This window comes from Sus scrofa, chromosome 18 (genome assembly GCF_000003025.6).
Source record: "Sus scrofa isolate TJ Tabasco breed Duroc chromosome 18, Sscrofa11.1, whole genome shotgun sequence".
Taxonomy (NCBI): domain Eukaryota; kingdom Metazoa; phylum Chordata; class Mammalia; order Artiodactyla; family Suidae; genus Sus; species Sus scrofa.
The window spans coordinates 11,935,488-11,953,385 of record NC_010460.4 but is presented as its reverse complement, the minus strand read 5'-3'; the positions used below and the strand labels follow the sequence as shown (position 1 = coordinate 11,953,385).

Below are 17,898 nucleotides of genomic sequence, written 5' to 3'. Positions count from 1 at the left end.
CTGCCCCAAGCAAACAAGACACCACTGCATCTTCTTTCACAGGGCTTACTCATAGCAAGTGAGAAAGCACCTCCGCCTACAACTTGCCCCCAAGAATTAAGCCATGGACTTGATTTTATCCCATACATTTGAAGCACTCTAGAAACAACAGCTCTTATCTTCACCATCTTTGGAATAACACTTCCATAGATGAGTGCAAATGCTCTGACTTTGAAGTGGCAGAAGGCTATATTTCATACCTACACACACGCACACATATATAATTTTTTTTTCCTAAGGAAAAGGCAGGATTCCAGCATGGTTCCAGTGTGGTGAAGAGTGGCAGGAGAACGATCATAAAAGTCAGCTTGGCCACATCAAGTCAGGCAGAGGCGGCTAAGGAAAGGAGGAGGTATTTCACTGGACTGTCAGCCTCAGACACTTACTTCCGTTCCTCTCTTACTGGCTTTTCTTTTAAAGCTTGTTCTCTTCTTCTTCCGATTGGAAGCCTTCAGAGAGTTCTGCGGGGAGAAAAGGGACCACGTGAGCACACGGGCAGCCGGGCCTTGAGCTTTCCCATGCAGAACCGTGGAGAAGAGGAAGGCAGCACATGCTGTTGGACTGCATGCTTCTCATGCTTTGACACTTCCAAGCCACTGCTCATGGGGAAGCCACACACAGACCCCAGTCGCGTGCTTCGGCGGGAGCGGCTGACTCCCCACCACACGGAGAGGCAGGGAGGTAGAACCCTGGAGGCTCTCATGGACTCACATAACAACACAAGTTATACCTGCCAACCCTCCCAGTAAAAATGGAAGAATCCCAAATTCTCTGAGGGGCTCCAGTCTCCCGCCCAACCAGGTCCGTCTCCCGCCCAACCAAGTTCAAGTTCATCTCCTGGTATGGAGATCACCTATGTGGAAATGTAAAAAAGGAGGCCATTTTTCACGTTCTATTTTTTTTTTTTTCTTTTCTGTTCATGTTGTTAAAGGAAATGACCTGATCATAAAATGACTCAATCCCACTGGAACCTTACGATCCGACTCTCCTATTAGTATGCATGGCTCAGTTTTAAAATGCAAAGACCTTAGGTTACTTAGAATGGCAGTCACTCCTCTTCCTTCTCTGGCTACAGACCCAGGGGTTTAAAAGTCTTCTCTCTGCCATAGTCTTGCCTTTTTTCTTCTCATAGAAGTGCACTCAACTTGTTGAAACACAGTGACCCCAAATTTACTTTCCCTATCTTTCTCTCTCTAGGGATTTTATGGACCACAACTCGGCGATTATTTCAGCGATTCACTTTCAATATGTGATACAGATGCTTTGAGAAGAACCTCTTTCAGGAGACATCACAACTCAGTGGCTGAGGACAAGGCAAAACCAGATTTAATTAGTGGAGGGTCAACAGTGAATCAGATTGCTGTCTTCATTAGGGCAAGTTAGTACCACCACATCATAGATGTTTTACAAATCACTGAAGGCCTGAAATACAAAACTCTTAAGGTAAAGGTTTATCTAAGTATATAGGCACACATTGCATGAGGGATGAAATGTTTTCAGACAACTTGAAGAAACTTAAATATCCATTCTTCTACATTTGAGGGCATTTTTTCTTCTTAAGAGTATTCAAAATAAACCTTAGTCAAGAGTATATATTAACGCATCCAGGTGGCAAGACTAAAACAATTTAGTTTTTATTTTACTTTCATTTGGACCATGAAAAAAAGTAAGTTGATTTGTGGCCATGCTCACCAAGGATGAAAACTTTTTTTTGTCTTTTTAGGCCCGCACCCAACCAGGTCTGTCTCCCGCCCAACCTAGTTCAAGTTCATCTCCTGGTACAGAGATCACCTATGTGGAAATGTAAAAAAGGAGGCCATTTTTCACGTTCTATTTTTTTTAGGTGGCATATGGAGGTTCCCAGGCTCGGGGTCGAATTGGAGCTACAGCTGCCAGCCTATGTCACAGCTACAGTAACACAGGCTCTGAGCCGTGTCTGCAACACAGACCACAATTCACGCAATGCCGGATCCTTAACCCACTGAGCGAGGCCAGGGATCGAACCCGCGTCCTCATGGATACTAGTCAGGTTCATTAACCACTGAGCCACGACAGGAACCCCAAGAAAACTTTCTTGAACCACCATTTGTTCCCAGGCTTTCTTCCCCCATCAGTCTTTAGGGTTCTCGGAGTCTCCCCAGAAAAGAAATCCATAGGCTCACACATGTTCAAGATTCAGGTTATTTCTCATCACTCACTCCAGACTATTCTTCTCCTGAAAACATCTCCAAGTTTTTGAGTTCCTCTTAACGCGGATGATCATGCCCCTCTTTGGGAAGCTTTTGCATTCTTTAAGCATTTGCTGTATTTTGACCACTTTCAGTTTTACTAAAAGGGGAGAAAAATTACTCAGAACCTTTAAACATTTAAAGCATCCAAATGCTCCAAGAAGAAGGCTGACAACAATTAGACGGGCAGAAACAGGATCTATTAGATGATGGTTCATGATGCTCTGAATGCTGATACTAGGGCTCCAACAAATATTCTTACTGCCAATTTGTCTGGGGGTGAAGCCCAGGCAAAGATACTTTTTAAAAGCTCCCCAGAATAAAATAAAATTTCAAAAAAGCTCCCCAGGGAATTCTAATGTGTAGCCAGGGTTGAGAACTTCTGTTAGAAGCACAAAGGGCACAGGGAGGGGACAGATATACTGTGGTAAAGACACTGGGATAAGGAGCATAAGCCATGGGATCTGACAGCCTGGCAGGGACTTCTGACCTTCTCTGTTACTAGATCTGTGACCTCGGCCAAGTCAGTCAAATTTCTGAAATAAGAGTTTCTTAATGGTAAAGTGAAGGTGGTAATACCTACCTCCCAGGACACTTGTGGAGTTTAAACGAGAAAGAGTATGTGAAGCAGTTAACTTGGTACCAGCCCATGATAAGCACTTCCATAAAGATCACTAGTTGTCTCGTTCACAGTTGGTATCTCCCCAGCACCCAGTCTGCCTGGCACAAACACCTGGCACACAGGATGCACTCATATCGTTGTTGAAATAATAGATCAATATTTTTATAATTCACAACACAAGTCTTTGCTGATTTTGCAAAGGATCCTTGGGAAGTGAGTGATGGTTTCCTAACTGCTTTGTTGTTTTGTGTTCATTCCGTGTCAAGAGCAGTGCAGGACACCAAGTGCTTGCAGGAATACACTAGGGGCCTCGGTTCTTGGCAGGACTCAATAATTAAACTCCAAGAGATAGGTCGAATGGATCAAGCTCAGATTGTTTTCTAAACTAGCCTGACCAGAGAAATCACAGTTCTTCAGGTGATTCTGATGATCAAGTACATTTGAGAAACAGAGGGTTAGAAAAACACATCAAAATACAGCTTGATGTCTGAAAACAGAGCAGGCAAGGAACTCGTCTCTTAAGAGGCAACAGACGCACAAAACAGCCTTTTGGAAACACAGATACAAGTGCTTTTGAGCTGCATGGAGCTAAGTACATCTGAGGCTTTCTTCAGCTCACAGAACAAGGGGGCAAAGACCAAGCACAGTCGTTGACTTACAGTACCTGGATGCTTCTATGTGAGCTCTGATTACAGCCCTATGGACAGTCAAAGAGCACAACATAAGCAGGATGGAATTTTACAGCATCCCTCCAAACTCCCGAGGCTCCTTTTGTTCAGATGTAAATACATATCCCTGTCTCAATATATAACTTCTTCTGGAAGGCAGCATAATTCAACAAGGAACATAATTCAATGGGTTGTGTTTTGGCCAAGAGTAGTCACTTTACCTTGCTAATCTACGGTACCCTTCACCCTGCCCGCTCAGTGCTGAGAGAGTTAAACAAAACCACATGCTTTTCAAGAATGTAAAAATCATACCAAGATGTTCTTGTCTAGAATTGTTGGTGACACGGTCAAAAAACCTTTAACGCTTGTCCTGTGTCCTAAAACAAAGCATTCCTGTGGTCAAGGGTAGCTAACTCAGTGACATAAAGGGTTCACTTTGCAAGTTCAACACTGCCCAAACAGTGATACATTGTGCTCTCGTTTGGATTCTTCTGATTCCAAGAGCATTTGCCCCCTGGTCATTCTGTGCCCACACTTTGGTTCAAGTCCTAAGCTGAGATAAAGGCTTTTTGTTTTCTTGTACCAGGTATTGGGGCAGAATTACCTTGCCACAAAAATAATCCTATCAACAATCTCTACTATAGTAATGACTCCTTCCTGGGCTAAGGGATCATATGGTGAGTCGCTCAATTGTCAATGAAACCTGACTACATTGTAGTACTCTTCAGGCATTTCCTCAGGTGATGGGATCATGGAGAATCAGTTATAGTAACAGATCTAAAGAGAAGACACCTCACGACATCGTCCCAAAGTCTTCTCCCATCACATACTGGACAAAACTCCAATGGTTAGTAAGAGGGAAATTCGTGGACTTGGTCTATTAAAGAGCATTCTAAGAGTTCCCGTTATGGCTCAGCGAAAACAAACCAGACTAGTATCTGTGAGTATGTTGGTTTGGTCCCTGGCCCCACTCAGTGGGTTAAGGATCCAGCATTGCTGTGAGCTGTGGTGTAGATTGCAGATGATGCTCAGATCTGGTGTTGCTGTGGTTGTGGTGTAGGTCAGCAGATGTAGCTCCAATTTGATCCCTAGCCTGAGAACTTCCATATGCCATGGGTGCAGCCTTAAAACACACACAGAGCATTCTATTCTGCCTTGCTCCAGCTGTACCACCGTGGCAAAGGTTGGGGTGAGGATAGGCAAGCTGAAGGATAAAGAAAATTCAGTCCAAAAGTTAAGGACAAAGACTCAGCAACTTCTCAGGCATATTTGGCCAAATCACAGAAATATTATTTAACTTTCAGATTGATCAAAGGAAGTCTCCTGGACAATTTTGAGGGATATCATTGGCCATTACTATTACACGTCATGAGGTCCCCAGCATTTTAGGATTATCCAATCCTAAGGAATAAGAACTACCATGAAGCAAGACCATACAAGGCTAGGCAGGAGCTGACGGCAATATTTTTATAATTAGATCATTAGAAAGAATAGAAATATCCATAGCTAGGGAGTTGGCTTCAATAAATTGGAAACTATGGAAAATATACAGCAGTTTAAAAAGGAGTCAACTCTATATGTATTAACATAGACTCTTCCCTAAGATATTTATTTTTAACTAGAAAAGCCAAGTTTTAAAGCATTACATGAAGAATATCATTTATTAAAAACACACACCTCTAGCAATCTACATGTTTTTAAATTTTTATATTAAAGTATAGTTTATTTACAATGTTGTGCCAATTTCTACTACACAGCAATGTGGCCCAGTTACACACATACACACACATTCTTTTTCTAATATTATTTTCCATGGTCTATCCCAGGAGACTGGATATTTTCCCTGTGCTAAACAGTAGGGCATCACTGCTTATCCATTCTAAATGTCATAGTTTGCATCTACTAACCCTAAACTCCCAGCCCTTCCCACTCCTTCCCGCCTCCCTCTTGGCAACCCCAAGTCTATTCTCTATGTCTGTGAGTCTGTTTCTGTTCTGTAGATAGGTTCATATTTTAGAGTCTGCATATAAGTGATATCATATGGTATTTGTCTTTCTCTTTATGACTCACTTAGTATAATAATCTCTAGGTCCATCCATATTGCTTCAAATGGCATTATTTCATTCTTTTTTATGGCTGAGTAGTATTACATTGTAAATATGTACCACATCTTCTAAATCTATTCATCTGTTGATGGACATTTAGGTTATTTTCATGTATTGGTTGTTGTAAATAACTCTGCAATGAACATCAGGGTGCATCTATCTTTTTGAATTATAGTTTTGTGTATATATATATACCCAGGAATGGGCTTGCTGGATCATATGGTAGCTTATATTTAATTTTCTGAGGTCCTCCATACTGCTCGCCACAGGGGTTGTACCAACTTACACTCCCACCAACAGGGTAGGAGGGCTCCCCTTTCTCCACACCCTCTCCAGCATTTGTTATTTGTAGACTTGTTAATGATATGGCCATTCTGACTGGTGTGAGGTGGTACCTCATTGCAGTTTTGACTTGCATTTCTCTAATAATTAATGATTTTGAGCATCTTTTCGTGTGCATGCTGGCCATCCATATGTCTTTTTTGGAGAAATGTCTCTTTAGATTTCCTGCCCCTTTTTGTTAGGTTGTTTGTCTTTCTGTTGTTGAGCTACACGAGCTGCTTGTACATTTTGGAGATTACTCCCTTGTTGGGCACTTTGTTTGAAAATATTTTCTCCCATTTCGTGGGCTGTCTTTTTGTTTATGGTTTCCACTGCTGTGCAAACCTTGTAAGTTTGATCAGATCTCATTTTTTTATTTCTATTGCATTGGAAAACTAACCTAAAGAGCATTTGTATAATTTATGTCAGAGAATATTTTGCCTATGTTTTCTTAGAGTTTATGGTGTCATGTCTTATATTTAGGTCTTCAAGACATTTTGAGTTTATTTTGTGCATGGTGTGAGGGTGTGTTCTAGTTCAGTTTTCCAAGCCCCACTTGCTGAAGAGATTATCTTTTTCCCATTTTATATTCTTGCCTTTTTTGTTGAAGAATAACAGGTGTCTGGGTTTATTTCTGGGATCTCTTTTCTGTTCCATTAATCCTTATGAAAACATAGGCAAAAACAGTCTTTGACATAAATTATAGGAGTTCTTGCTGTGGTGCATCAGGATCAGCAGCATCTTGCAGCCCCAGGAGGCAGGTTTGATCCCAGGCCCAGCACAGTGGGTTAAAGGATCCAGCATTGCTACAGGTACAGCATAGGTCACAAGTGCAGCTCAGATCTGAGCCCTGGCCCAGGAACTCCACATGCTACAGGGCAGCCAAAAAAAGAATAAATTGCAGCAACATCTTTTTGGATCCACCCCTTAGAGTAATGGAAATAAAAATAAACAAATGGGACCTAATTAAATTTACAAAGTTTTGCACAGCAAAGGAAACCATAAACAAAACAAAAGCACAACCCACAAAATGGGAGAAGATATCTGCAAACAAAGCAACCCACAAGAGATTAATCTTCAAAATATACAAACAGCTCATGCAGCTCAATATCAAAAAGACCAATAACCAAAAAATAGAAGACCTAAACAGACATTTCTTCAAGGAAGACAGACAGATGGCCAAAAGCATGTAAAAAGATGCTCAACATCACTAATTGCTAGAGAAATGTAAACCGAAACTACAGTGAGGTATCACCTCACACCAGTCAGAATGGCCATCGTTAAAAAGTCTACAAACTTACTTCACTATCATACTAAGTGAAGTAAGTCAGGAAGAGGACAAATACTATGTGATACCACTTATATGTGGAATCAAAAATATGGCACAAATGAACCTATCTACAAAACAGAAACAGACTCATAGACACAGAGAACAGACTTGTGGTTGCCAAGGGGGTAGGGAGATGGAGTGGGACAGATTGGGAGTTTGGGGTTAATAGACGCAAACTATGACATTTAGAATGGATAAGCAATGAGGTCCTACTGCGTAGCACAGGGAACTATATCCAATCTCCTGAGATAGGCCATAATGGAAAATAATATTAAAAAAAAGAATGTAGATATACATATGACTGGGTCACTTTGTTATACAGCAGAAATTGGTACAACATTGTAAATCAACTATACTTTAATGAGAAATTTAAAAAAAATTTTTTTTAAAAAGTCTCCAAACATTAAATGCTAGAGAGGATGTGGAGAAAGGGGAGCCCTCCTACACTGTTGGTGGGGATGTAAATTGGTATAACTACTATGGAGAACATATGGAGGTTCCTTAAAAAACTAAAAATAGAACTACCACAGGAGCCAGCAATCCCACTCCTGAGCATCTATATGAAGAAAACATAATTTGGAACGATTCATGCACCCTTGTGTTCCCAACAGCCAAGACATGGAAGCAACCTCAATGTTCATCAACGGAAGAATGGATTAAGAAGATGTGACACATGCAATGGACAATTACTCAGCCATAAAAGAGAATGAAATAATGCCATCTGCAGCAACAGGGATGGACCTAAATATCATTATCCTAGTAAAGTCAGTCAGACAGAGAAAAACAAATATCATATATCAGTTATAGGTGGAGTCTAAAAAAAAATGATACAAATGAACCCTACCTACGAAACAGAAACAGACTCACAGACTTCAACAACAAGCCTACGGTTACCAATGGGAAAGGTGGTTGGTTGGGAGGGTTAAAGGAGGAGTTTGGGATTAACATATACATGCTACTGTATATAAAATAATCAACAAGGACCTACTGTATGGCACAGGGAACTCTACTCAATATCCTGTAATAACCTTTATGGGAAAACAATCTGAAAAAGAATGGATATATGTTTATATATAACTGAATCCATTTGCTGTACACCTGAAACCCAACATTGTAAATCAACTATACTCCAACATAAAATAAGAGTTCAATTACATTGACAAAAACTTCATACCTCTAATCCTCCCCCACAAACCTGACCCTACGAAAACTTCATGTCTCACAGGTCTTGCTCCATCAGTTCCAAGTGCTTGTTACTTGTATTTTCATGTCTTCAATTTTTTTATCTGGTCAGACCATCCAGTCAAAATAGAGGAGAAACACTGACATAGGTAACTTTAAATATAACTTTGACTTCAGATCAACAGATGCAGGCTTGGTTTTCTGTTCACTTTGATTCCTTTCAGCCATCTACCTTCCATCATTTTTAACTTCTAGGTCTCTCCAAATCATTTGGTGATAAAACCCAGGAAATCCTCCAAGCAGCCCTCAGTTCCTTTCCAACAAGGTTGCACACAGCTCCCAACTCCACAGCTGGGCACAGAGTAATTATCCACTCAGATCCAGCCATTTTTCAACTGAGAAGAAAAGCATATGGTTTAATTCTATCTTTTTACCATGTTTCCTGACCGTTAAACATTCAAGCAGACTACCTTTACTCTTCTTCTCTGGAGTCATTTGTTCAGACATAAGGTGCGCAAATAAAGCTAACTTTATCTGATGCTCCACTTTCGCTGCTGTCCTCATACATCCTATCAACTTGCATTGTCCTTCCGCATCCCTCTTCCCAGGGATGCCACCACATCCATCAAGACCAAGCACAAATGACAGGTTTTCCATTCAGCCTAGGCTGCCCTCCTGACTGGAGCTGCTCAATCCCGTGTCATGTCTCCACTATGTTTCTACACCTTAGGTGGCACTTACCACTCACTGCCTTGGATGTGTAGGCATTTCACTGACTCAACCAAACTGGTCCCTTCCTCACCTTTGTACTAAGAATTCATATGTGGCTGATTTCCTCTACAGAACCCACAAACACTCTGACCAATGACTTAGATTGGTTGTGTTTATTTTTCCCCACTGGGGAGTACAATCTTTGTGGCAATCAAAGGAATATCTGATTCACCTTTGGACCACTCACTGCATATAGTAACATCTTTGAGTGTGGTTAATTATATAAAAGTTCATTTAATTCAATTAAGACTATATTTTTAAGCAGTGTATTTAAGAAAATATAGAAATATATATAGAAATACATATATATGTATATATATATAAGTTGCAAAAACATTTTATCTGCTATTCTTCATCTACTTTCCAAATTCTATTTTTTGTTATTTCCCAATGTCTCCAATGAATTCTCCAATCTTACTGCTTCCACACCATCACCAACGCTACAAACTCATACTCCACACTCTACAAACTATAGTCTTGATGACCATCAGTGATCTGGTCCCAAACACAAAGACATTTCTCAATCCTTGTCATTTTTGTCATGTCTACAGAATTGAACATTGATGACTGCCCTATTTTTCTTTGCCTTTTTAATGCTATGTAGTTCTCTCCCTGTCCTGCAAGATTCTCCTCCTCCTTCCATTTGCTAAGTGAGGATGTTCACCCAGTCTTCTTCCCTTCTTTCATTCAATAAATGAACAGCTCTTGACTCTCTCCCATGGGATAGGAATTGTGCTAGTAAACACACAATTCCACTATAGTGTGAAGTATAACAGGTAGAGTAGTAGTAGTTCAAGGTATACTTGGAAGCAGCATAGATGCTAGGCTCTGGCCCCACTCTCTACCCTCTCCGCTGATAATCTCATCCTCTTTACATCCTCTTTCACTGTAATACAGATAGTCCAGGGATTGATAACTTTTTTTTTTTTTTTGTCTTTTTGCCATTTCTTGGGCCGCTCTCATGGTATATGGAGGTTCCCAGGCTAGGGGTTGAATCGGAGCTACAGCCACCGGCCAGCGCCAGAGCCACAGCAACTCAGGATCCAAGCCGCGTTTGCAACCTACACCCCAGCTCACTGCAACGCTGGATCCTTAACCCAATGAGCGAGGCCAGGGATCGAACCCGCAACCTCATGGTTTTTAGTCGGATTCGTTAACCACTGAGCCATGATGGGAACTCCCCAGGGATCAATAACTTCTGCCCTGACTCCTGTATGGCAGTCTACTGTTTTTATCTGTTTTGCTGTATAGCCTCACCTGAGACCCTGTACTTCTAAACATCAACAAGAATGAAAGCAAGAGTCAAGTGGTTGGGTGGTTACAAACCAGGTGCTATTCCGTGTGCTTTGTTTTTTGTGTCTTAGCTTATTAGTCCTCACAAAAACCCTATGAATTAGGTACCAGTATTATTTACCCTTTACAAGTGAGAAGCTGAAAGAGATGAGTTTAAGCTAAGATTGGACTAGTTAATGGCAGAGCAAGGCTGTGAATCCAGGCAATCTGGCTTGAAACCTAGGCTCTTATCCACTGTTCTATTGGCCCCCACCCACCCTCAAGCTCATCGTACACCACCTTTTACACAGAACTCAGTTAATGGATTAAACTGCTTCTTGGCTCTGGTACCCAGAGGAGGAGGGACCATTAATTTTTTTTTTTTTTTTTTTTTTTTTTTTTTTGAGATAGCTGATTCAGCAAGGCTGGCGATGGTAACACAGTGAGGCAGCATGGTATATCCTTAGGAATCTGGTTTCTACAATCACAATTCTTGGACTCAAATACTCTCTCAAACTATTTAACAATTGCATGGGCCTGGCTCAGTTATTTATTTTATCAATTTTCTATTCCTCACATTCCTCAGCTGCAACGTGGGCTAACAGGATAGCTGTCCCATAGGGCGCTGTGAAACTGAGATGAGATCTGAAGGTAAAGTACTTACAATATTTCCAAACGCATGTCAAGCGTTCAATAAATGTCACCTGTGTGGTCTTTAGCATCCAGACTATGAACTACTCTTCAAAATCCACCACTCAGCCACCCAAGAATACTTGCTAAAATACCAACCTTGTGTTCTGAAAATTTACAAATAAAGGCAGACACACAAGCTTTTGTTGTATATTTGCTGGTCATAAGGGAAAGGTCTCCTTATCAAAAAAAAAGGGTAGCTAAAAAATGAAGAGTAAACATGAAATCACCCTTTAGCAACCATAAATGAAGTAAGAGATTTGGGTAACAATCCTTAATGGATAAAACTACAGCTGGAAAGCTGATGGACAAGTTTGTATCAGGTGGATAAAGACGATGTCCCTGAACTCGCTGATCAAACTCAACATCACTGAGTCAACAACCCGCTATTATGTTTCCTTAAAAGTAACAATATAGAAAAAGACACAATTATCCACGGAGAAGTTATGCCAGGAATGTAAACCCAAACCTAGCTGAGTCTCTCTATCAAAACAGTATTTTTAGAAGAAATATAAGCAATACAGGAAGTCATTTTACAACACGATAAGGATAAAGCCATCCAAAATTAAAATATGGGATAGTCTACAGGTAGAGTGACCCAATTTATTCAATAAATAAATGACATGAAAACTAAGAGATCATCATTATTGAAAGAGGATTAAGAGATGCCAACTCATATCTTGTGTCTAATATACAGCACCAATGAACCTTTCCACAGAAAAGAAAATCACAGACTTGGAGAACAGACTTGTGGCTGCCCCGGGGGGAGGGGGAGGGAGTGGAAGGGACTGGGAGTTTGGGGTCAACAGATGCAAACTATTGTGCATGGAATGGATTTACAAGGAGATCCTGCTGTGTAGCACTGAGAACTCTCTCTAGTTACTTACAACACAGCACGACAATGGGAGAAAAAATTACGTATACATATATGTGTAACTGGGTCCCCATGCTGTACAGTGGGTGGGGGGGGATTGTGTTGGGGGAAATAACAATAAAAAATAAATTAAAAAACAAAAGAGAGATGCCTACAAAAAGGCAGTTGCAGACTTTGGATCCTAATTTAAAAAAAAAAGTAAAAAAGATATATTTGAAACAATCAGAAACTATCTTACGAATGCCACCTCAAATTATTTAATTTTGATGGGTGAAGTAATGGTATACAGTTGTCTTTCTAAAATGTTATCTTTTCGAGAAGCAAAATGAAGCATTTGCAGATTGAAAGATATGCTTAAATTGGCTGTAAAATACTCTGGCAGGATGAAAAAAGGGAGACTTCGACTTTCAGGAAGACGGTAAATGGGGTGGAACCAAGAGAAAAAAGGGTGTGGCTGTGAAAAGCTAACAGGAGGGAAACCTGTGGCAATGGAACTGTTGGGTCTGGACCTGTCAATGTGGACATCCCAGCTGTGATGCTGTTACCAGACTGTGAGATGTTACCATGAGGGGAAAGTTTGTCAGGAGTGCCTGGGAGCCTTCTGTGTTATTTCTTAAACTGCATGTGGATCTCAAAACAAATTTAGTTATGAAAAAGCAATGTAGCAGGGAGAGAGATGAAACAATGTGGCAGGGAGAGAGATGAACCAAGAGCGGAAAAGTTCATGGCTATATTCATGATTATCTTCCCTTTCGCTTCTCTTGCTTGCAAATTTCCACAACAGAAAAAATTTTGAAGCTTAGAAGCGTAGAATTTGCCTGCAAGGTGGTATTATTGCCTTCTGATTTTCTTGTTCTACTTCCGGTCGTCCAAAATCCCACACCACTAGGTCATCCTACATACTCCTGCTAGTTGTTTCCTTCTGAAATACAATTTTGCTCAGTTCATCCCTTTGCTTAAAAGGATAGAGTTTACATGTATCAAGCCCCCATCCCCCACCCCCGCCCCCGTCAGGCTTGGGCGACTTTATGCTCATTCCCTACACACTCCCTACACAAACCTTCCACTGCAGTCAACCTAGTCTCACAGTCCCAGGAATATAATTTGAGACACAGTCGCCTTGTTGGTGCCCTTCTCCTGCCTGCTATTTCCTTCTCTACTGGTCCAAATCCCACCCATCCTTAAGGATGCGGAATAAAGTATCCCTCCTTCAGTGCAGTGTTCCCTGATCTTTCCCGACAATAACTACATGGTTCTTCAGAGCAAGGATCACATATCCTATCACCATTCCTAGTAGGCTTCCTGATACACAAGTTTTTTGATGAAAACGTGTGGCTTTAACCACATAACATGGAGAGACTACTGAATTTTAGGGGGAAAACATATACAAAGAAGTAAATATGTTAAAGAGATTTTGAAATAACACTAAATTGGAAATCAGTACACTCGAATCTCACTATAATACTGTAATTGACTTGCTTTGTCATCTTGGACAACCTAATTAGCATCTCTCTCTTTTTTTGCTTTTTAGGGGCCACACCTGCAGCATATGGGAGCTCCCAGGCTAGGGGTCCAGGCGGAGCTGCACGCCAAAGACACAGCAATGCAGGACCCCTAACCCACTGAGTTAGGCCAGGGATTGAACCTTCATCCTTGTGGATACTAATTGGGTTTATAACCCACTGAGCCACAACGGGAATTCTCTAATTGGCTTCTCTTGACATTTGGCACTAAAATGTCAAATAAAATAACTAGATCTTCCATTTTTTTAACATGAAGATACTGTACTCGCCTCTGGAAAAAGTGTTTCCAAGGGCTTCCATGGAATGTAACTTTGGAAAGATCATTCCCACAGGTTAGTCATCAACAGAGGCAAAAGGTCAAATAAAACACATGAAGCAAAACACCGTCCCCCTGTCCACCGGGTTTTAAATAAAACTGAGTCAATGAGAAGGAGCAGCACGATGATTCTGGATACCATATGACGTAGGGCTGCCATATATTTTTTAAAGATACTACATTCAAGAAGACTTCCAAAGGTACCTGCACCCTAAGGGAGGTATAATCTTCTCCCTGGCACATTCAAAGGCTGCAGTCTCATAACCTGGAAACAACCATCTAAGATAAACGTACAAAGGTAGAATCGTCTCTATCAAAGATTAGGAGCTTGTTGAGAAAACTACCAAGGTTTCCCAGAATTGTTTAGCAGAGACTCCCCAAGACAGAAAGTACAACGAGGTGAATACAGAATTGAGACTAGTTGTTAAGAGGATACACTCTACTTTGCCTTAAGCAATGAGTGTTGCCTTCTAAGCGGGACTTGGGCATTTGGTTGGGTATCAGGTTAAAAGTGGTGGGAATCTCAATCAAACGCTGAAGCCTCCAATTGTGCCCTCACGGCCCCTCCCTGAGGTTGCCCAGGCTGAAAGAGAAGAGAGTTGTGTTAAGAAGCAGCTGCACCCACCACTGGTCCGTAAGGAGCTCTGGAGAGAGTGCCCATCAAAGAGAAGAATGTTAGCACCTAAAGGGGGAGGAAATACTCCTGCTGTGGAACTTGACTTTCTTTAGGAAGAGAAGGCTGGTTCCATGAGAGAGCCCAACACAGTCCAGGGATGGGCTAATGGGATGAACTGGGAAGCTATGCGTGGGACCGTGGGGATGAGTGAGCAGAGACTGTAGGAACCCAGAGACTTGTCAGGGGGAGAAAAGCAAAAAGCAGCAGTTACTCTCTCTCTGTGCTGGCCCAGCAGCACCAGGGGCCCGGCAGTTACCTGAGGTTTCTTCACCTTAATGATCCAGGTGGGCGGGACGATAACAGCAGCATGAGCCCCCAGCGAGCAGGGTTCCTCAATGTGATGCAGCATGAAGCAGGTCACCTTATTGTGAAACTGAAGGGAAAAGAGGCCGGTCAGCAATTTTGTGCAAAGGGCAATGCGGCTGCAAGAAGAATGAGTGTGCTCACATGCACGCGTGCACACACACACACATACACACACTCACTGAAGTCATTCACTCCTCATCACTGCCCAACCAGTCCCAGGAGCTTAGAGACCAGATTTCAAATTCACTCCACTTTACCAATTGGTAACAAAAACTCAATCTTATAGGACAAGTCCAGCTAAACCTTGATAAACTTTTCATAGGATATTTGCATAAAGACTTGGGAGACTCTTTGAAGGCTGACTTGGCACATGATTTTGTTCCACTCAACTTGCGCTGGGCACAGACATGGTTGATCTGGGATAATGCTCGGGAGACAATGAAGACATGCAGAAAAGCAGGGCCGGCCAGCTGCCTCTCCTTTTTCTGTCCATAGATGTAAATCCTTCCTATTTTAGCGGACCCAGGAAAGAAAAATCTTTGGATTGAGAGTCCTCAATCCAAGAGAGAACAAAGAGATGGCTTCTGTTGGGTCTGTCTGGAGCTGCTGAAAAAAGTAATCGTCCTATTCCACTTGGCAAGTCTAAAGTGCTTTTTGTTTCTGAAAGGAAGGACATAAACACAGACTAATGATCATAATGACACCTCGGATCTAAGGGCTTAACTCTATACCCCGAGGGACTGAATAACCTTAGACCAATCACATTTCCAATCCTCTTTTTTTGTGTTTTTGTGACTGTAAGGTGATGATGATGTGTGGTAATATTTGTTTTCTAGTAAGCATAAAAACCCCATTACACAATTAGGGGCTTTACAATTTTAATCATGGGGATTTGTTTTTTAAATGTAACATTAGCTACTACTTGGATTATACTTCATGTGACCGCATAATGTCGCATCTTAACTGAAACAATGTTAAGACTGAAAGGGAGCCCTGAAAATAATTAGGTTGGAACAGCAGGCAGAAATTAGGACTGTTTCAGGAAAAGTGGCAAATGTAGCCACCCCAATTTTACCACATCAGGGCAATTTCGTCTTTATCTCTGAAGGTCTTCGAAATCTGACAATGATCCAGTGGCAAGTTACTAAATCAATTAAGCAAGCATGAAAGACTAGATAGTAAGTCCCCCTCCCACCAATTACTTGTGATCTGCAAACAATCTAATATACCAGAGAAACGTTATTTGGAATTCCTCCTTTTAAAAGAGATTTTCTTTTAGCAATTCAAATAAACCCCCAAATGAATGGCCATTACAATTCTAAAATGATAGGCATCTCAAAGAGACTGCCTTCCAACTCTCTCAAATTGCACCTGAGTCATCTCTCATCCTGAGAGACTAAGAAGTAAGCCCCCAACTACCTGAATTTTAAGTGGTTGAGTCAGGACTTGAATTCATGAAACTCAGTTGCATTTTCTGCAGCAGAAAGTACCCAAAGAAGGCACTTAATTGTCTGACATCAGATATCCTAAAGGAACTGCCTGAAGTATTAAAATACACCACCACTGCAATCTGTCTTAACTACAGATTACTTACTTAACCAAAGCTTTGCCACAGGGTTCAAGTACGAGTTGTGTTGTAACCATTCAACTGGACTACAGATTAACAAAAAGAGAGCACATGTGTTCACAGCAAGGTGGGACTGCATTTTAAAATTAAATGACCTTGGGTCCACCATCTAACCACACCCTGAGAGCTATAGGGGCGAGAGCAGGTGGAGCCCATCTGAGGCCAGGTGGATGCTATCTTGCAAGTGGCATCTCACCAGATCAGGGAAATCAATAGTATAGCTAGTGCTGGGGACCTCTGAACCCTAAATCTGCTTCTTCTTCTCTAGGCAGAGATACCGTTTTGATGGCACAGGCTCATTCAAAGGCTGGGATGGCCTTCAATTTGTGAACAGGCTCTTAAACCGAAGCACAAAGATTATGTGTCTAACAGTTAACTGAAAGAAGACAGAAATGCCAAGAATAAAAAATGTGCCAGGAGGGTGGCCGAGCAAAAAAGCGCTAAGTTTCCAGACCAAGGCGTCCCCACCTAGTGACAGCAGATCTTCCTGACATGTTGGGGCTGGGGGGATTATGCTAGAGAGACTATGAGGTTGAACCTGATGGAACTGTCATAACTCAAAAAGATTTTGACCCACAAAAATATCAATTTCATGAGGTTCAGCTCAATGCATCTGCTGCTCCAGCCCCACGGCCTTGTTCGTCTAGATAAAACTGATGTATGCAGAGGTCTGAAGTTATCCTGCAAACCCTTAACCCAGTTAAAACACAGCTCTTTCTTTTCAGGTGGGCTGTACAGTGAGGGACTATACATCCTGATACAGAGTCATTCAAAAGAATAGGTGAATTGAGAGATTAGAGCAGGGGTCCAAGGACTTTTCTATACAAGGATTGGATAGTAAGTATTTCAGTCTTCTGGGGTCCTATTGTTTCTGTTGCAACCACTCAACTCTGCTATTTTAGTACCCAAGGAGCCAGAGATAATATGTAAAGGATGGGCATGGCTGTGTTCCAATAAAACTATTTATAGAGACAGAAAGCAGTCGGATTTGGCTGACAGGCTATAGTTTGCCAACCTGTGAGTTAGCATATACATTGTCTAGTTAAAAATAGGTCCAAAGACAAACAAACAAAAAAACCAACCATTTGTTTGGGACAGAGGTTTTTAAAAAATGAACAAAGGATAGCTAAGGGAGAAAAATAGGGAAATTGCCATTGAATCCTAGTAAGTATATATGTTCAAGTGTTAGGGGAGTGACATTTCAGTGACCATACAGCCAACTGTAACAGCATTCAAACCTAAAGGAGGATATAAGACTGCTCTTATCCAAACACAACCTAATCCAAAAAAAAAAAAAAAGGAGTTCCCCATCGTGACTCAGCAGTAACAAATCTGACTAGTATTCATG

General features: G+C 41.4%; 1 protein-coding gene across 11 annotated transcripts in view; it reads right to left on the bottom strand.

The window, feature by feature from the left end:
- Positions 1-17,898, bottom strand: part of DGKI (diacylglycerol kinase iota) — a 482,044-nt gene that overhangs the window by 233,713 nt on the left and 230,433 nt on the right. For 6 of the 11 annotated variants that reach the window (XM_021079004.1, XM_021079006.1, XM_021079005.1 and 3 more), the window contains 3 exons: positions 14,874-14,990; positions 770-892; positions 426-500 (listed from right to left, as the gene is read on the bottom strand). In XM_021079004.1, the coding sequence (XP_020934663.1) occupies positions 426-500; positions 770-892; positions 14,874-14,990 (315 nt within the window). Of the gene's footprint in view, positions 1-425; positions 501-769; positions 893-3,553; positions 3,587-14,873; positions 14,991-17,898 lie in introns of all 11 variants that reach the window. The other 5 variants (XM_021079009.1, XM_021079011.1, XM_021079010.1 and 2 more) reach the window with 2 other exon arrangements.